A 21343-nucleotide genomic window follows, 5' to 3' on the forward strand; every position below is an offset into this window, starting at 1 on the left:
GTTAGTTTTTCTGTCACGCCATCGGACAAGTTGTTCCAATCAGAGAGGTCTTCAGTGTACTCTTTCCAACTATCCGATCTCGCCTCTGTATTTAACACTGGAATTCCCATTGTGCTCTTAATGTTACCACGCTTGCTTTTAATTCCGTGGAAGATTGCTTTGAATTTTCTATATGCTGCGTCTGTCGTCCCAAGAATCATTTCTTCTTTCATTTCTTCACATTTTTCTTGCAGCCATTTCACGTTAGCTTCTCTGCACTTCCTATTCATTTCATCCTTAAGTGACATACTTCTCAATTACTGATTTTCCTGAATATTTTTGAACTTCTGTCTTTGATTGATCAACTGAAGGATTTCTTATGTTTCCCATGGTTTCTTCGCAGTTAGCTTCTTTGTACCTACGTTTTTCTTTCCAACTATTGAGCTGTTAATTATCGCAGTATATGTAGCCTCAGAGAACATAAATCTCATCTCTTCTTTCCTTAGTACTACTGTATTCCACTTCTTTGTACATAGATTGCTCCTGACGAGTCTCATAAAATTCAGCCTACTCTTAATCACTGCTAAATTGTTATGTCTCTAAATCTACTCCTGGGTACGCTTTACAGTCCAGTATCTGATTTCAAAATCTGACTTTAAACCTCCCATGTTTCGGTCCTTTCTCAAGTATCCCCCCTTGTCTCAAGATTCTTGAATAGACTATACCAGCTATTACTAGGATAAATTTACTATTGACCGTAACTAGCCTTACTTCTCTCCTATTCCTATTATCAAGTACATATTCTCGTGTAACCGTTTCTTCTACTCCTTCGCCTACGGTTGCGTTTCAATCCCTCCATGACTATCACATATGTACCGAATTACCTGTTCAATATCCTCATACTTTCTCTCTCTTCACCTTCAACTTGCGACGTCATCATGTATACCTGAACTATGGATGTTGTTGGTTTGCTTTAGATTCTCACGAGAACATTTATACTCATCCGTTCACAGTATCTCACTTTCTGCCCTGCCTTTCTATTGATACTGAATCCTACTCCTGTTATCTGCTGCTGTTGCTACTACCCTATTCTCATACGACCAGAAATCCTTTCCTTTCCTTTACTTGTCTTTCCTTTACGCGTCACTGACGCCCACTACAGCTAGATACGTCCTCAGCATTTCCTTTTTCTTATTTTCTAGCTTCTCAACCACATACAAATTCCTTACTTTCCACATGACGACTCGTAGAACGTTATCCTTTTGTTGATTACTCAACTTTTTTCCCATGGTCACCTCCCCCTTGTGCCTCCTCGCCTGGAGGTTTGAATGGGGGACTAGTCTTGCCAATGGAGAGTCTGTACAGCACAGACTTACTGAATCACATGCCTCATTGACGGACGTTATATATCTTTAAGCAATGGTTTACATTGCCTTCTGTATCCTCACGTTGTTGATCATTGCCAATTCTTCCTCATTTAGAACCAGTTTCAGGCCTCAATGGAAAGAGAGTGCCCTGAACCTCTGTCGGCCCCTCCGCCCTCTTTGGAAAGGCTGTTGGCTGAAAGAGGGTGACACCTGATGCTGGAAGTCTTCAGACACCAATGCTGATTATTCGTATTCAAAATTCAAATGATGGTGAGGTTCAAACCTGGGACTGAGGACTTTCCTGATTACGAAAAAAGACGCTACCCCTGGGTGACTGGCCCCAAAGAGCAGGGTGTGATTCCTTGAGATATCCAGTAAAGCAGGAGCTGTGAGCACTGGGGCTACTCATGCACACTGGGGGCAAACAAGAAGAGAATACTCCAGCCAGCACAGTAACATTGTCACACTCAAGGCTGTGCCTTACAATCACATTTCCTTCTCGTCTCTGTTCAGCTATCGCCCCGAATTTTTTCCGTGCATTCCCTTTTACAAAGCAGACAGGAAATCTCTGCCCCCTGTCGTGTTTGAATTTCCCTATGGCGTTACCAGAGGTCGTCCACGGAATCCTATGAGGTTTTCCGCTACTGCGATACAGCAGATTATATTCGCTGTCGACCTACAGGTGTAAGACATATCTCCCACAACGTCAGTATTGATGTGACGTTTTCATCCAGCTATCATTTGTTGCCTCTGTCTCTCGGATACATATGCTCCATACAAGTCTATTTTGTTTCCTTTCCAATTTAAAAAAAAAAAATCCATATTCAATAGACTACAGGTTACTTCACAAGTTGTAAACGTTGTCCATCAGATAAAATTGCATACACTGCGTAACCCATTTTTTTCTTTTAATGGTGGCCTCTACTGCAAACTCCCCCCTGCGGGTTCGGGGGTAAGAATAGGCCCGCGGTATTCCTGCCTGTCGTAAGAGGCGACTAAAAGGAGTCTCAAATGTTTTGGCCTTAATGTGATGGTCCCCCTTGGGGTTTGACCTCCATTTTTCAAAATTCTACAGAAGTACGAGCCTTTTGGGGAAGGACACCTTACATGGTGTACCACTGGTCCTAAGTGCACTACGACCTTGGCACTCAGCATTGCACCGGCGTTGTCACCATACCCATTATTCCTCAAATTGGGCCTAAACGCCTGATGGGTTGTCCAAGTTACGCCCATAGTGCATCTCCATCTGCACCAGCGATCATGATGGACTTTCCATGGCACCAGAAATCCAGCACGGTAGCCAGCCCGTTGTGGTGGGGTCGTCATGTACCCTCTAGGTTGTAGCCCCCTGACAACACAGGGATCGTACTGCCGATACCTGAGCTGCACCCTCCCAACGTTGGCCAAGGAGTAGATGCCCGTCTCCTTGGGGCATCAGGACTCCCGGCAATGGTCATCCTGCCAGGTGGCCCTTGCTGCGGCTGGGTGGCGCCCGTGGGGAGAGCCCCTGGTCGGAGTGGGTGGTATCGGGGCGGACGTTTCGCACATGAAACGTCAACACGTATCAGGTCGCTCTGTGGCCGAGTCTTCCAAAAGAAAAGGTACCGTTTCTAGTTCTGGTTCTCCTGCCCTTTCCCCCTTGGCCACTCCATGGGAGGAGGGACAGGCCCGCCGGCTTGGGGCGAAGTACTTCCCCCGCTATTTGGTCTGTTCTCGAACAGATGGGGGGACGTTCGCCACCTCCAAGCCCATGTTCTTTGTTCAGCACATTGAGGACGTCTTCGGGGAAATCGAGGCTCTCAGCAAGATGCGATCAGGGTCCGTTCTTATCAAGACCACCTCTGCCACACAATCGGCGGCACTCCAGGCGTGCGACCGCCTAGGGGACATCCCAGTCTCCATTGTCCCACATCTGGCACTAAATAGGACGCAGGGGGTTATTTTTCATCGTGCCCTCCTGCTACAATCTGATGAGGAGCTCAGGGCCAACCTGGAGCGCTGCGGCGTGCATTTCGTCCGGCGAGTCCAGTGCGGCCCCAAAGACCGTCGCATCGACACCGGGGCCTTTATCCTCGCCTTCGAGGGGGACGTTCTCCCGGAGAAGGTAAAGGTGATGTGCTACCGGTGCGACGTGCGACCTTACGTCCCGCCTCCTATGCGCTGTTTTAGGTGTTTGCGCTTTGGGCACATGTCGTCCCGGTGTGAGGCTGAGCCCCTTTGTGGCGACTGTGGACGTCCTCTTCGTGAGGAACATACTTGCACCCCACCACCTCGGTGCCCTAGTTGTCCTGGCGTCCACTCGCCTAGGTCCCCAGACTGCCCCGCCTATCAGAAGGAGAAAAAGATACAAGAAATCAAAACCTTGGATCGGCTCTCTTATTCTGAGGCCAGGAAGAAGTATGACCGCCTTCATCCCGTGTCACTGGCCACTTCGTTTGCCTCAGTTGTGTCCACTCCTTCCGCTGTATCCTCACCTCTATCCTGTCCCCCCTCCACCTCCTGTGCCCATCAGGGGGCTCTGCCTCCGCCTCCCAAATCCCTCCCTTCCAACTCCTCCTCCCCCGCGGCCCCCACCCCCCCTGCCCCAGGGGCCACCCTTCCTCCTCCTCCTCCCCCCCCCACGCCACCTGAGAAGCGATCCTCTTCTCAGGCGACCATCGGGGAAACGTTCCGGACCCCAGCTTCCGAGGTCCGGCGTTCCAAAACGGACCCCCTGCGTGAGGACCTTCTTCGGGTCCAGCCCACCATCCCTGTGCCTCCTCGGCCTTCCAAGAAGGCCTCCAAGAAGAAGTCTCTATCCCCCTCTCCACCCCGGCGCGTTTCATCTGACGCTTCATCCGTGAGTCGCTGCTCCCGGCCGTCCTCAGTTTCGCCGGGACGCTCTGCTGCCAGGCGTTCCGCCGGCCTTTTGTCGGCAAATGATGCGGCCCCTCCTACACAATCAGGGACAGCGGCCGCAGCTGGCGACGAGTCGATGGAACCGGATCCGCCTGCCGTCAGTTGTAGCGTTGTTGCCTCGCAACCTGGCCCTCCGCGGCCATCGAGGTGACCAGCTCTTCCCCGTCTCGTTCCCCCAACTTTTTGACTAGCAATGGCGTTGTTTCATTGGAACATAAGAGGTATTCGATCTAATCGGGAGGAATTACAACTGCTCCTCCGCCTGCACTGTCCGCTCGTCCTTGGTCTCCAGGAAACCAAGTTGCGCCCGACTGACCGTATTGCCTTTTCCCACTATACCTCGGAGCGGTATGACCTCGCCCCTGTGGACGGTATCCCAGCTCATGGTGGGGTCATGTTGCTCGTTCGGGACGATGTCTATTACCGTCCCATCCCATTGACCACCCCACTCCAAGCAATAGCTATCCGCATTACTCTTTCTGCTTTTACTTTTTCAGTTTGTACCGTCTACACTCCACCGTCATCTGCTGTTAGTCGGGCTGAGATGATGCACCTGATCGATCAGCTTCCCCCGCCGTTCTTATTGTTTGGCGACTTCAATGCCCATCATCCCCTTTGCGGCTCTCCTGCATCCTGTCAAAGAGGCTCACTCTTGGCGGATGTCTTCAACCATCTCAATCTTGTCTGCCTCTATACCGGCGCCCCGACTTTCCTCTCGGACTCTACTCATACCTACTCCCACTTGGACCTCTCGATCTGTTCTACCACTCTTGCCCGTCGGTTCGAGTGGTATGTCCTTTCTGACACCTATTCGAGCGACCACTTCCCCTGTGTCGTTCGTCTCCTGCACGACACCCCATCCCCACGTCCTTCGCGCTGGAACATACTGAAAGCTGACTGGGGACTTTACTCCTCCCTGGCGACCTTTCCGGACCACGATTTTTCCAGTTGTGACAGTCAGGTCGAATACCTCACGGCTGTTATTATCCATGCTGCCGAACGTTCCATACCTTGTACTACTTCTTCTTCACGTCGCGTTTCCGTCCCCTGGTGGAACGAGGCTTGTAGGGACGCTATCCGTGCTCGACGACGTGCTTTACGCACCTTTCGCCGCCATCCTACGTTGGCGAATTGTATTGAATACAAACGACTCCGAGCGCAATGCCGTAGAGTCATCAAAGACAGCAAAAAAGCTTGCTGGGCCTCTTTCACGAGCTCCTTCAACAGTTTTACTCCCTCTTCCGTTGTTTGGGGTAGCCTGCGCCGGCTGTCGGGCATTAAGGCCCACTCCTCAGTACCTGGCCTGACCTCAGGTAATGAGGTCCTTGTTGATCCTGTGGCTGTCTCCAACGCCTTTGGCCGCTTTTTCGCGGAGGTTTCAAGCTCCGCCCATTACCATCCTGCCTTCCTTCCCAGGAAAGAGGCAGACGAGGCTCGGCGACCTTCCTTCCACTCGCTGAATTTGGAAACTTACAATGCCCCCTTTACTATGCGGGAACTCGAACGTGCGCTTGCACTGTCCCGGTCCTCTGCTCCGGGGCCAGATGCCATTCACGTTCAGATGCTGGCACACCTTTCTCCGGCGGGCAAAACTTCCTTCTTCGTACCTACAATCGCGTCTGGACCGAAGGTCAGGTCCCCATGCGTTGGCGTGACGCCGTTGTTGTTCCTATACCCAAACCCGGGAAGGATAGACACCTTCCTTCTAGTTACCGCCCCATTTCTCTTACAAGCTGTGTCTGTAAGGTGATGGAGCGCATGGTTAATGCTCGGTTAGTTTGGATTCTTGAATCTCGACGACTACTTACTAATGTCCAATGCGGCTTTCGTCGCCGCCGCTCCGCTGTTGACCACCTTGTGACCTTGTCGACATTCATCATGAACAACTTTTTGCGAAGGCGCCAAACGGTAGCCGTGTTCTTCGACTTGGAGAAGGCTTATGATACCTGTTGGAGAGGAGGTATCCTCCGCACTATGCACAAGTGGGGCCTCCGCGGTCGTCTGCCCCTTTTTATTGATTCCTTTTTAACGGATCGAAAGTTTAGGGTACGTGTGGGTTCCGTATTGTCCGACGTCTTCCTCCAGGAGAACGGAGTGCCTCAGGGCTCCGTCTTGAGCGTAGCCCTTTTTGCCATCGCGATCAATCCAATTATGGATTGTCGATGACTTCGCGATCTACTGCAGTGCCCAGAGAACATGCCTCCTGGAGCGCTGCCTCCAGCGTTGTCTAGACAGCCTCTACTCATGGAGCGTGGCAAATGGCTTCCGGTTCTCTGAAGAGAAGACGGTTTGTATCAACTTCTGGCGATATAAAGCGTTCCTTCCGCCATCCTTACATCTCGGTCCCGTTGTTCTCCCATTCGTGGACACAACTAAGTTGCTAGGGCTCACGTTGGACCGGAAACTTTGTTGGTCTCCACATGTCTCTTATTTGGCAGCCCGTTGTACTCGTTCCCTTAATGTCCTCAGAGTTCTTAGCGGTTCATCTTGGGGAGCGGATCGCACTGTCCTGCTTCGCTTGTATCGGTCCATAGTCCGATCGAAGCTGGATTATGGGAGCTTCGTCTACTCGTCCGCTCGGCCATCCCTCTTACGCCGGCTCAACTCCATCCACCATCGGGGGATACGTCTTGCGACCGGAGCCTTCTACACTAGTCCTGTCGAGAGTCTTTACGCTGAAGCTGCCGAGTTACCATTGACCTACCGGCGCGACATACTGCTGTGTCGGTATGCCTGCCGGCTGTTATCTATGCCCGAACACCCCTCTTACAAGTCCTTCTTCGCCGATTCTCTCGACCGTCAGTATGGGTTGTATGTGTCTGCCCTGCTGCCCCCCGGAGTCCGCTTCCGTCGCCTGCTTCGACAATTGGATTTTGCCCTCCCTACCACCTTCAGAGAGGGTGAGAGCCCGACACCACCTTGGCTCCAGGCTCCGGTTCGTATTTATCTCGACCTCAGCTCCCTCCCGAAGGAGGGTACTCCGGCTGCAGTGTATTGCTCACGGTTTGTCGAACTTCGTGCTCGACTTGCTGGTCACACCTTTATTTACACCGATGGCTCCAAAACAGACGATGGTGTCGGCTGTGCCTTTGTCGTCGGGACCGCCACCTTTAAATACCGGCTCCTCGACCAATGTTCCAGCTTTACGGCCGAGCTTTTTGCTCTCCATCAGGCCATTCAGTATGCCCGCCGCCACCGCCATTCATCGTATGTCCTCTGCACTGACTCACTCAGTGCTCTTCAGAGCCTTGGGGCTCCCTATCCGGTCCATCCCTTGATTCAACGAATACAGCAGTCCCTCCATTGTTTCGCCGATAATGGCGGTTCTGTCAGCTTTCTGTGGGTCCCCGGACATGTAGGAGTGCCTGGGAATGAGGCTGCGGATGCTGCAGCCAAGGCTGCAGTCCTCCAGCCTCGGCCAGCCTCCCATTGTGTCCCGTCATCTGACGTTTGTGGGGATGTATGTAAGAGGCTTGTGTCCTTGTGGTGGGATGCTTGGTCATCCCTCCAAGGAAACAAGCTCCAGGCAGTAAAACCGCTCCCAACTGCTTGGACAACTTCCTCCCGACCATCTCGGCGCGAGGAGGTCCTTCTGACCAGGTTGCGGATTGGGCATTGCCGGTTTAGCCACCGCTACCTGCTCTCTGGTGACCCAGCCCCGCAGTGCCCTTGTGGTCAGGCATTAACGGTGCGCCATGTTTTATTGTCGTGTCCCCGTTTTAGTCAATTTCGTGTTGTCCTGTCCCTGCCATCTACCTTACCGGATGTTTTAGCTGATGACGCTCGAGCAGCTGCTCGTCTTCTGCGTTTTATAACTTTAACTGGCTTGACCAAAGACATTTAACCTTTTTACTTATTTCATCTGCATCTTTGTCAGGTCCTTTTGATGTCCCCCCATCCCCTTGAGTTTTAGCAGGTTCCTTGTGCTCTAACACCAGTGACTGGGCGCTAATGACCTCAGCAGTTGAGCGCCCTTAAACCCTAACAAAAAAAAAAATCTACTGCAAACTGCTCAACACGAAAATTGTTGTTTAAGAAACACATCACCACTGCTGTCTTTTCAATGAATCGAATTGTGGAGACAGTACATGCATATATACAGTTCTATTTGCTTTACTCAAATGCAGATTTTGAATATACTCTTGATAACTTTTATAGCATAGCTCTTGTAATTCTTGTCCATCTTCTTCATTCCCTTGGGCTTCACATCAAACAGCGCCTGCATATCCATGACCATATAGTTTCAACAGTAAGTTGATAGCCCAACTTATCAGTTTGTTTCTCTCTCTCTCTCTCTCTCTCTCTCTCTCTCTCTCTCTCTCTCTCTCTCTCTCTCTCTCTCTCTCTCTCTCTCTCTCTCTCCTCTTGTGATATAATTCAGCATCCATATATCAGTTTTCAAATTACCTCACAACCAAAAGTAGCAGCCAGTTGACTTTAACTGCTTCTAAATTCTGTCTGATAGTTGTTCTGTCAGGGCAGCAAAATTGTTGGCCTTTATGTTTGGGATTTGGTTTATGCTTCATTGTGAACAATTTGTTGTTTTGCGTCTTAGGCTACGCCAATGGGGAATATAGCAGAAGTAGTGCAGAAAAATATCAGTTAATTGGTGGCACAGTCAGGTTAAGTGATGGGCTGGTGTTGTTGGCACTGAGTGTCCTGTTGCCCCGGTGGACAGTCCCTCAGCTGTACCGCCTGCAGTGAGCCCCTGTGTGAACACGCCCACCCACACAGTGTTTCTCTGTGCAGCTCGCCGACCGCCACAGGGGGCGGGTCCACCCCCAACTCTGACTGTCAACCCCACAGCGGCCACAGCCGGTCTCCTGCTGCAGCTGCGCCTCCTACGTCTGCCCGACACACCCCTCCACCTGATGACGCAGCCGTCTCTCGCTTCCGGTGAGTTGTGTTGCCACACGTGCCCAAGTCTTACCCTCACAGTACTGCTTATTTTGGCATTAACCAGCCGATATAGTAAATAAAATAAAATACAGATTCCTTCAGTTTTTGGATAGAGGTTACAGTTGCCATTAAATATTACTCCTTTCTCACTTTTTTGGCTATGGTATTTTGAAGATTGAGCACATATGCAGAAGATTCCTCATTCTCTGTATTTGCAGTGAGAATTACGTTCAGTTCAGAGTCACTCAACTGTAGTTATGTAGGAAGTGTCCCATACAAATTATACCCATTCCCAAAGATTCTTTGTATATTGATGTGTTGAATCTAGATTTTGTTTTTAGTGATTGTGTGTCTTACAAATTGATTCTGAATTAAATGGGTGTGGAAACGGGATTTTTCACACAATTCCACTCAACAAAACTTATGTGAATGGTTGTAGATATAAGCTGTTGAAGACACTGAGTAAGAAATGGTGAAAATAAGGTAAACAGAAATACAAGTAATAATGACAAAAAGTTAATATTTAGTACAGTAATGAGGATGCAGATTGTTTTGGGTATGTCTTAAAATGTAATTTGAATATTCCTTAAATGGTTCCCTAGTGAGTTACATCTGTAGTGACTATTGGAAATCTGTGCCGCACTGTAACAGGAACCCAGATTTGCTGCTTATTGCAGGCAGTCTCCTTGACCAGTCGGCTGCCTGAGCACACCTCCACTTCTGACTCAGTGTCTCATCGACACTTGCACTAGAGTTTATCCCGGGGGACTTGCGGGAAGAGTAGCAAAAGGGAAATCGAATCGGTGGATGTTACCCTACTGCAGAGGATGTACATGAGAACCTCTGGTGGTAGTGTTTGCAAACCATGGGTAAAAAACATCATCCACAACGGTAATTCCATCTACGCCAGCAAACGCACTAAGCTGGTCTAATGGTTAAGGTATCTGCTCTCGAGAAGTGAGAGATGCAGTGGGTGTGGCTGAGTGGAGATACGTACAGCACTGTATGGCTCATCACTCGCAAACAAACTCCTGTATTCGATGGATGATGGTCACCACTGTGATGAGTAGTGGATTTGATTCACCGAGGAGAAGTTTTGTATAATTCCATGGTATAGTTAACTTTAATTTTTAGAAAAGGGCAACCGACGTGGGCAAAGATAGTTGGTCCTACTGAAAATATACTGCCATCTCAAAGTGAACTGACACGTTTGCAAGATGACTCAATAGCTGGTGGATTTCAAAATAAAGTATGGACCAATTTATGCTTCAGTAAAACACACACACACACACACACACACACACACACACACACACACACACACCTGGGACCAACAGCAGTGAGACTCTTCGACATGCCTTTTGAAATTAACCAGAGCAGAATGCAATAAGTTATTGTATAATACAGAAATTTCTCCCCTCTACAAAGGGAAATGTGGGAGCCAAACAAGTAATTTAATGTGGATAATGTGGCAGTAGCCTTTTGAATGGACTTCACTTATTTCCTTTTAATAGTTTCCACAATGAAACATTGTCTCAAAACGTGGTAGAAAGCCCAAGGACATTCTGGTCGTATGTAAACTACACCAGTGGCAGAAAGCAGTCAACACCGTCACTGCGCGATAGCAATGGAAATGTTCCCGATGGTGGTGCCACTGCAGCGGAGTTACTAAATACAGTTTTCCTTAATTCCTTCACGAAAAAAGACAAAGTAACTATTCAAGAATTCGAAACCAGAACAGCTGTTAGCATGAGTGACATAAAAGTACATATTTTAGGTGTTGTGAAGCAACTCAAATCTCTTAAGAAAGGCAAGTCTTCTGGTCCAGATGGAATACAAATCAGGTTCCTTTCAGAGTATGCAGACACAATAGTGCCTTTCTTAGCAATCACATACAACCGTTCACTTGGCGAAAGGTCTGTTCCTAAAGACCGGAAAGTAGCACATGTCACACCAATACTCAAGAAAGGAAATAGGAGTAACCTATTGAATTACAGACGCATATTACTGACCTCAATTTGCAGTAGGATTTTGGAGAATATACTGTACTCGAACATTGACTCACCTCGAAGAAAATGACTTATCGATACATAACCAACACGGATTCAGAAAATATCGTTCTTGTGCAACACAGGTTGCTATTTATTCCCATGAAGTAATAAGTGCTGTCGACAAGGGATCTAAGATCGATTCCATATTCCTAGATTTCCAGAAGGGTTTGATACCACTTCTAACAAGAGACTATTACATGGTGTATACGACCCGGAAGATCCGGGAAAGACCTAGGAATTTTTTCATCTGCAGGAAAACCGGGAATTTTCTAGAATCCCAGGAGTTTTTCATTGATTTAGTTTTCAGTTAATTTTTTGTCATTTTGACTGGTAGTAACCGATACTCTAACAAAGGACATTACTGTATTCCGCTACTGCAGAATAATACTGCAGCAACAAAATATGAACGAGGGAATGAAATTTAAATTGCAAAGGAAATGCTTCATATGTAAACAAAAAACACACAGTGCTCATACAAGCGTCTGCCAACAGCAAAATGTGTGAAAGGCTGTAGGAAGACAATGCAGTGCTTCGTTACAACAAATTACCACTGATGAGCATGATGTCACAACTGTTTACATTAGATTCATTTAAGCAGTTACATCTACATCTACATTTATACTCCGAAAGCCACCCAACGGTGTGTGGCGGAGGGCACTTTACGTGCCACTGTCATTACCTCCCTTTCCTGTTCCAGTCGCGTATGGTTCGCAGGAAGAAGGACTGTCTGAAAGCCTCCGTGCGCGCTCGAATCTCTCCAATTTTACATTCGTTTTCTCCTCGGGAGGTATAAGTAGGGGGAAGCAATATATTCGATACCTCATCCAGAAACGCACCCTCTACCTGACGAGCAAGCTACACCGCGATGCAGAGCGCCTCTCTTGCAGAGTCTGCCACTTGGGTTTGTTAAACATCTCCGTAACGCTATGACGGTTACCAAATAACCCTGTGACGAAACGCGCCGCTCTTCTTTGGATCTTCTCTATCTCCTCCGTCAACCCGATCTGGTACAGATCCCACACTGATGAGCAATACTCAAGTATCGGTCGAACGAGTGTTTTGTAAGCCACCTCCTTTGTTGATGGACTACATTTTCTAAGGACTCTCCCAATGAATCTCAACCTGGTACCCTCCGTACCAACAATTAATTTTATACGATCTTTCCACTTCAAATCGTTCCGCACGCATACTCCCAGATATTTTACAGAAGTAACTGCTACCAGTGTTTGTTCCGCTATCATATAATCATTCAATAAAGGATCCTTCTTTCTATGTATTCGCAATACATTACATTTGTCTGTGTTAAGGGTCAGTTGCCACTCCCTGCACCAAGTGCCTATCCGCTGCAGATCTTCCTGCATTTTGCTGCAATTTTCTAATGCTGCAACTTTTCTGTATACTACAGCATGATCCGCGAAAAGCTGCATGGGACTTCTGACACTATCTACTAGGTCATTTATATATATTGTGAAAAGTAATGGTCCCATAACACTCCCCTGTGGCACGCCAGAGGTTACTTTAACGCCTGTAGACGTCTCTCCATTGATAACAACATGCTGTGTTCTGTTTGCTAAACTCTCTTCAATCCAGCCACACAGCTGGTCTGATATTCCGTAGGCTCTTACTTTATCAGGCGACAGTGCGGAACTGTATCGAACGCCTTCCGGAAGTGAAGAAAAATAGCATCTACCTGGGAGCCTGTATCTAATATTTTCTGGGTCTCATGAACAAATAAAGCGAGTTGGGTCTCACATGATCGCTGTTTCCGGAATCCATGTTGATTCCTACGGAGTAGATTCTGGGTTTCTAAAACGACATGATACTCAAGCAAAAAACATGTTCTAATATTCTACAACAGATCGACGTCAGAGATATAGGTCTATGTTTTGCGCATCTGCTCGACGACCCTTCTTGAAGACTGGGACTACCTGTGCTCTTTTCTAATCATTTGGAACCTTCCGTTCCTCTAGAGACCTGCGGTACACGGCTGTTAGAAGGGGGCCAAGTTCTTTCGCGTACTCGTGAGTGGAATCGAATTGGTATCCCGTCAGGTCCAGTGGACTTTCCTCTTTTGAGTGATTCCAGTTGCTTTTCTATTCCTTGGACACTTATTTCGATCACTTATTTCTTAAATCACAGTGTGTTTGACTCCATTTAAAAATCAACTCTTTGAGGATGGCCATTTAGAAGAATTTCGAACCCTGAAGATCAGACATTTATGTCATTATTAAAAATTTTACTGCCACATTTGTGTGATATATCTTAAAGTGTAACACGCGCAAAAAATCAACATTATATCGAAAGATTAGCTTCTCTTGCAGCTTATTAACCTTAGTGACCAATATTATATGTGGAAGCTTTGCTTTTCTTGTAGCAACACAATGTATATTAATGTAAGCCATTAACTCGTGTGTTACCGCTGCTTAGCCGGGATGTTGCTATTGGCTGACTACATCACGCGCCCTATGCTCTGAATACTCGCAGTCATGAGCTGGCGAGATCACGTGACATGAGCTGTGGCTGCCTTACAAAAGCGCATCGCAATCTCGATTTCAGTGATTCGGAAAGTAACATGCGGTGTTTGGTGGAATTCCAATGTGTGCTGTCGTAATACGAAAATACGCAACGTACATGTTGCTGCACGTCAAAGATATTTCCAAAACGTGTATTTTTCCCTGAGTTTCGTTTTCTAAAGTGCCAGGAAATTCTACGCCCATGTCCAAAACCATAACCATTCAAAGGATTGATAAGTTTTGCACTTCCGAGGGAAAATATACTGTCACTTAAAACGGAAAAAGTGTTTTCACGCGGGAGAAAGTGTATTTTTAAGCGGGAAATCCAGGAATTTTTTTGTTGTCCATGTTTACATCCAGTATTAATCAAATTTGATACGTATGAAGTATCATCTCTATTGTGTGACTGGATTCTTGATTTCCTCGCAGAGATGTCAACAAAGAAGTCATATACGGCGTTCCGCAAGGTAGTGTCATAGGCCCTCTGCTGTTCCTGATTTACATAAATGATCTAGGTGATAATCTGAGCTGCCCCCTTAGATTGTTTGCAGATGACGCTGTAATTTACAGTCTAGTAAAATCATCAGACGATCAATTCCAATTACAAAATTTTCTAGAGAGAATTTCTTTATGATGCGGGAAGTGGCAGTTGGCACCAAACAAAGAAAAGTGCGAGGTCATCCACATGGGTACTAAGAGGAATCCGCTAAATTTTGGGTATACGATAAATCGCACAAATTTAAGGGCTGTCAATTCGACTAAATACCTACGAATTACAATTACGAGCAACTTCAATTCTTATTCACTAGTTCAGTGGGTGCGTGAACGCAATCTGTACATGAGCTTCGGTCGACTTTCTTTTTTTTTTTTCGGTGACACAGTTTCTAAAGCCGTCAAAGCTCGCTTTTGCAAACTTGTTGCTCCACAGCGTTGTGCACGACTTACGGATCCCTAAGGAATGAATTTAATTTTAATTTTATTATTCCTAAAATTATTTACTGAGTAGGCCTACTATTCCTAAAATTTTTGACCAAGTACTATGCAATTCCATTAATTTTTCACTAAAAATCTTATCAATTGATAAAAGCGATTAAATATCACCGGCATAAGCGGCTACAATAGCATCGTTTGATAAAATGTAAAAATACAATGTAAGAGGAAATACAGGTATACGGACCCATGGAGTCAGAAACCATACCACTGCGCTGCGAAGTCAACTGGTCAGCATCAGCTATTGTTACAGAAGTAAATGTTAACAAATTACGCGAAATATGATGATTTTGTCATTTGAACTATATACTAGCTTTAAAATAGTTAACATATCAAGAATACTTAAAAAAACGGCTATTTCTAAGACAAATGTAGCTATTATATCCAGGAGGAAAAGCAAATACACTTGAGCAACATTATTTATTGTCTGTACAATATAGCGAGTCATTCACTCCCGTAAAGCAATATAGCAATGCGTCAAAAAGCATTGCATTTATGTGAATTCGTTTGTATTACGGTAATTTTTCAGTTGGAATTATTTAAGGTGTTATGTATGTGCAGACGTCTTACCCTTTCGTTTGAATCACCGCTTTCCACAATTTCTTGTCCACGCCAGTTCGGAATGTTTATGCAGGGGATTGCTCCTGGTAATAACTTCTTTTTTGAAGGTAACCCTAGAAGCTCATTTCTCAAATCCCGTTCACAATCTTCTGGCCGATAAGGAGCTGACCACACACGTGCAGTTTTCACATTCACTTTGTCCTTGCGTTTGCATCGAACCATCCATTCACGTCGCAAGTGCTCATCCTTGGGAAAAACGTGATACATAACGTCCGTCGTCGTTCGAGCAATATTAATGCAATGTGCCACGGCACACTTACAGCGAGCCTTGCTCGTGGCTGTCTCAAAACTGAATGCTCGGCGCTGCAGCCTCCTCTCCTCTCCTCTCCTCTCCGTGACGTCAAGGCGCGCGAGGGCGTCTGCGAGTTTTTTTACTCGCTTGGGGCCGGAATGGCCTGCCTGCTTTTCCTATATGCCTCGGTTCCGAAATGCCGTGCCGGCGATTCCGCGGCGCGCGCCTTAAATCGGTGGCGACGCACTGTGCAGGCCCATCCGGGCAGTGTTCATTTTTGGGTAAATGAGTTGGCACCACTGCGAGACAGCAGACAATAGCCACCTCCCGAAACACGACATTGTGGAGTAAATTACATCAACACAGGAACAGAAATCAAAAGCCAAGGTTGCTACATCTATTACAAATATACGTCAGAACAGAATGCCTGTTCTCCTGTATGCATTTTCGTCTACAATTCCCTCCTAAATGTATGGCTATACTCCGAAGCGATTATAAACGAAATGTGGTGTAATTATACCGGACAACTGAAGACTTGCTCTTCCATTGTGTTTGCTCTAAGAGGTAAAAGTTCCCATTGATTGGGTGGATTGAAGCGCAACCATTCTTGTGATACGAGTAGTGCTCAGAAGTAATGGGAAACTCGCCATTTCACGCGTTTTATTACTCAGATTCCTACTTCCTTTTTGTCATTGTGTGTATCGGTTATTTAGTGTGTTGTGAGGTGTCAGAAAGGTTACTGGTATTTTAAGAGTATTACTGTAAAAACGGATTACCGCATTTGTACTGAAATTTGCTATGAGAACGGATTAAAATGCATCGTGGTTTTATAAATATTATATACTGCTTTTGGTGAGTATACTACGAGTGAAATAGGTGTTTACGACTGGTATAAACCTTTAGAAGAAGATGAGGATGACGAGAAGGTCATAATAGAAGACGAACTGAGAGTTAAACCAAACGATGCGTAAACCAACACTCGATCGTCTCGGTGACAGATGGCCGAGACCACTGAAATGTGAATGTTACGTTTCTGACAGTAATCTTCGGTTTTGACAGTACAGTGCACCACGACTCCTTGTCCCAAGATGAAACGGCCAGCAGGCAGATCTTCTCACCAGCTCAACCCCGATGGCTTGAAGCAACGCGGAAACGTGTCCGGCTTTGTGGCGGAACAGTTCACCGTTTCTGCACTGCGATAACGCACCTGCTCACAGTTCGTTGCGTGCTTGTGCATGTTTGGCTAGAAACAATACTGTAGTGATGTCCTTGGCCCCATGTTCACTCCATGTGTGACATTTTGTTCTCAAAAATAAAGACAAACCTTAAAGAGTCGTCTTTTACATACGAGATGAGATTCAAACTGCACATCTGAGAGAACTAAACGCTACCTTAAGGATTGTTCCAGAATAGTTTTGAGCATTGGAAGAAGCACTGGAATTAATGTATTATATGTAATGGGAAATATTTTGGTGAATACGACATTGATGTAGACCAATAAATAAACCCAGTGTTGGATACAACATTCACCGCTGTTGCTTCCACTATCGTATTGTCCATTTTGGTGCCAATGTCACGACCCTGTCACCGTCTTCTAAGAGGAATGTCGTTGATTCACCACCCAAGTTTCGTCGATAGAAAAGAGTTTTGTTAATTTCCTGACTTGTATCAAGTATTTGCATCGCCAGTCAGTAATCACTTCTCTCTAGTGGGACCTTTCCTTTACTTAGAGGTCTGTTGCAAGTAAATCGCATTTCATGCAGTGTCTTACGCTAAACAGCTTTCTTCCAAGGAAAATAATTTTTTTGTTTTTACGGCAACAACTAATTTGTGTAATGTCAGCACTAGTTTTTAGCCATACAAAAGTCCCTATGGTTGATCAAATTACCTATTTTGAGAAGCTGCTTGCAATGATGGATTTATTCTCCAAATTTCGTAGTGCACTTTCTTGGCGGCTATGGCAAACCGCGTGGTTTATTTTCGGTCGCCTTTCTGATGCGTCCAATAGCGGCAAAGCTGACTTGTGTGTAAACTACAATCCTTTCTTTTTGAGACGGGCAACATTAGCCCCCAGTTCTTTCTGTGCCGACTCTTTAATACAATCCGTGATTGCAATAGAGGTGACTGAGCCATTTTTACCCCAAAGATCGCAATTATTTGCATTGTGCAGATTTTCCTGTGATGTGGTGCGCTTGTCGATCATCTCTGAATAACATATTCGTACATGTCCACAGAGTATTTGACACGGTGGATTACTGTTGACCGTTGAAGAAGATAGAAATGTATGGAATAGGTTCCCATGTATGTGAGTGGACCTCAGCTCTTAAGTGACAGAACCCAGTATGTTGTCCTCAGTGGCGAGTGTTCGCCAGAGGCAGGAGTGCTCCAGAAAAGGGTGCTGGGACCGCTCTTGCTGTCCGTATACATAAATGGTCTGGTGGACAGGTATCTGCAGCTGTTTGCTGATTGTCCCCTAGTGTACAGTAAGATGTCGTCGTGAGTGAGTGTAGGAGGACACAAGGCGAGTTGGACAAAATTTCTAGTTGGTGTGACGAATGGCAGCCATCTGTAAATGTAGAGAAACGTAAGTTGATGGAGATGAGTAGGAAAAACAGACACGTAGTGTTGAGGTGTTCCGCTAGACACAGGCGTCACTTAAATGTCTGAGCGAGAGTTCGCAAAGTGATACGAAATGGAACGAGCGTGAGAGGACTGCGGTAGGGAAGGCAGGAGGTCGACTTTAGTTTGTTGGGAGAATTTTAGGAAAGTGTGGTTGGCCTGTAGATGAGGCTGCATGTAGGCCGCTGGTGCGACCTATTCTCGAGTACTGCTATAGTGTTTGGTATTGGCAACAGGTATAATTAAAGGAAGACAGCTATAGGACTGAGAGCTGAGCTGATAGATTTGCTACCGGTAGTTTCGAGTGACGCAGAGGTATTGTGCAGAAGCTTCAGGAACTCGAATCGGAATCACTGGAGGGGAGGCGAAATTCTTTTCGAGGAACTCTGTTGAGAAAATTTAGAGAACTGTTTTTTGACGCTGACTGCAGAACAATTCTAGTTCCGGCAATGTACACTTGAGACAAGGCATGTGAAGATAGGGTGAGAGGCGTTGTCGCTCGTACAGAGGCATACAGGCAGTCGTTTCTCCCTCGCTCTACTTGGGAGCGGAACGGATAAAGCAGATGACTGCAGTCAGTTGAGAACTTTTTATATGTACCAGTTACTACTATTGTTTCATATGGTTGCTGCTCCACCTACATTGATTATTTTGTACTGAATGCAGCAGTTTTATTACGTCTGTAGTTTCTAGTTGGTATTTCACTTGTCTTTGGAGCTTCTTACTGGCTCTCTCGCTTGGGATCAGCCTTTAACTTGCATCAGCTGTGGGGAGAGGTTCCCGCGACATTGGTTAAAGTTCAGCAATGCCAGATCTATACAAGTATTTTGATATTTGTAAGTGTACATGCGATAATGAATCAACACTCTGTTTGTATTTCTTACAGGCACCTGATTTCTTTCTGGCATGATCTAATTTATGCATTGCATTAGATACAGGAAATACAGTACTTTTTCGAGACTGTTCTAAAGTTACGGCTTAAGTGTTTGTACTACTACTGAAAGAGAAATTTTACTCGGAAGCAGCGTAGCTGGTGTACACTTTAAGTTTACTTAGACCTTTTTAAGTATAAATGTAAAGTTTTACGCCTTCTGTAGTGGTGTGTAACTTATTTTGTGTCCAGAATTTTCAGAAAATGCAGAAAGTTGCACAAAGTTAACATGACTGAGTATAGTAGTTGTGCAGGATGCCGCCTGCCACAGACCATATGGTGGCTTGCAAAGTGTGTAAGTAGATGGAAATGAATGTTCCAGTGGATGTATCTCTTGTTGCATGCATGATTATATGAGCACATGTGACGATTATTATGCAGCGGGTAGTGTGTGTGTGTGTGTGTGTGTGTGTGTGTGTGTGTGTGTGTGTGTGTGTGTGTGTGTCAGGGAGGGCCGACCTGGTGCCCTTGTTGTATTTGAAATATGTCGACCGACTTATTGTGTACGAAGCAGTGACTTTTATATTTTATGTCGGTATGTCAGGAAATTTCCATGTTACTGGTCTGAATCACTTAGCTGTCAGGTGAGGAAGTAGTATTTCAGTGCTTACAGATGCGTTTAGTTTCTATTGTTTTCTTCCTAAGTGACTGAAGGAATTGGTACCCAGAGAAGGTAGTTTTGGGGTGTGTTTGAATGCAGATGAAGGATTGGGTAGCAACTGCATGCCGAGGTGAAAGGAGGCGGATCTGTGGAGTGAACTATGAGGAAATGTGCCAAATGTATTTGTTACGGGATGGAGTGCACCTATTTTTTAATGGGAGATGGGTGAAGTTTTTGATTATGGGCTAGTGCTGTGGATCTGTCTGTAATACGCTGGTTAACCCGTATCGCAGAAGCGAGATTTCTAGATTTGTGACTTGTCGCTCGGAAGAAGTGTATTCCGAATTGTTGGCAGTTTTGCGGCTGTGACAGTTTCTTTCATTTGGTGTGTGTGTCTCGATAGTAGAGAGTAAGTGTGTCGATGTTTTGTGCAGGAGCCTTTCTGAGGAGGAGCGAGGCAGGAGGCTGAGAGAGGCGGCTAAGGAGGGGGCGGTGGAGGAGGTGCGGGCGTTGCTCGCGGCTGGGGCGGACGTGGGGGCGAGGGGCGGGGATGGGTGGACCGCCCTACACTGCACTGCACTGAGAGGCCACGCGGCTGTGGTGCGGCTGCTGCTCTCTGCGGCGTCCGACCCCAACGCCAGGGATCAGGGGGGGTGGACGCCGCTGCACTGGGCGGCATGTTGTGGCCAAGCAGAAGCGGCGGCTGCGTTGCTGCAGGCCGGAGCCGACAGGGGGGTGAGGACTAATGAGGGGAACACCGCCCTGGACTTAGCCAGGCAGCAAAACCGGCAGCAGCTCGTCGAGATGCTAACACAGCATTAATACGTGCCAATAGTACTTCATTGTACAGGATATTAAAATAAAAAATTGAAAAAAAAAAAGATTGCTTTCTCTATTCATTTCTACCTTTTGCAGTCCATACAATTTCTCCAGTAACACCACAACTACTGCAACAACAGGAGATATCTGTAAACCAACGTGACAAACCTTCCTTTTGAGAATTCACTATGTAAAACATTTCACAACCAATTTCTGCAAAAGCTCAGCAACAATTGACAAATACTCCATCATTTATAAACTCCACTTCTCTCTCCCTCTCTTGTGTTTCTCGTCCCACATACAGTATTCAAACAGCTTACAAGAATACAGCCGACGTCTTTCACAACTGCCTGTATTTCGAAACGTGAACACCCAATCTCTTCCAAGAGACAAATGCGAGAATACCGGTTGTTGTGCGTTAATGTTAGTTATTTGCACAAGTCTCCAACATTACATAATTACTGCAAACTATTTGCTAGCAGTGTCTATGTTGCTACATTACATCACTGCAAACTGCACCCTACTCATATTACTGGCATATAAGCTGTTCACTTAGAATGTATCTTCAGATTTCACACTGAATTCACTTCTGTGCGTGCACTGCACAAGTACTTTTCATGTTTAATTGCAATGTCACATTGGTAGCAGTGCTCACACCACATCATGCTCACACCATCTGCAGCCTTCTTGCCAGCTCACCTTCAAATAAAGAGAATTGAACAACCACCTAAAATCATTAGACTCCTAAACACGTCCCTTGCTGCTCTTACAGAACAAACTACCATCTCTCAAGGAATTATACTCAATCGCGTGAGACATGCAG

The 21343-nt window shown here is 46.2% G+C and overlaps 1 protein-coding gene across 1 annotated transcript in view; it reads left to right on the top strand.

Moving 5' to 3' along the window:
- Positions 1-20523, top strand: part of LOC124553386 (ankyrin-1-like) — a 71230-nt gene extending 50707 nt beyond the window's left edge. Inside the window, exons 3-4 of the mRNA XM_047127256.1 lie at positions 8994-9140; positions 20136-20523. Of these exons, the coding sequence (XP_046983212.1) occupies positions 8994-9140; positions 20136-20523 (535 nt within the window). The remainder of the gene's footprint in view (positions 1-8993; positions 9141-20135) is intronic.
- Positions 20524-21343: the final 820 nt, after the last annotated feature.

This window comes from Schistocerca americana, chromosome 11, assembly GCF_021461395.2.
Source record: "Schistocerca americana isolate TAMUIC-IGC-003095 chromosome 11, iqSchAmer2.1, whole genome shotgun sequence".
NCBI lineage: Eukaryota > Metazoa > Arthropoda > Insecta > Orthoptera > Acrididae > Schistocerca > Schistocerca americana.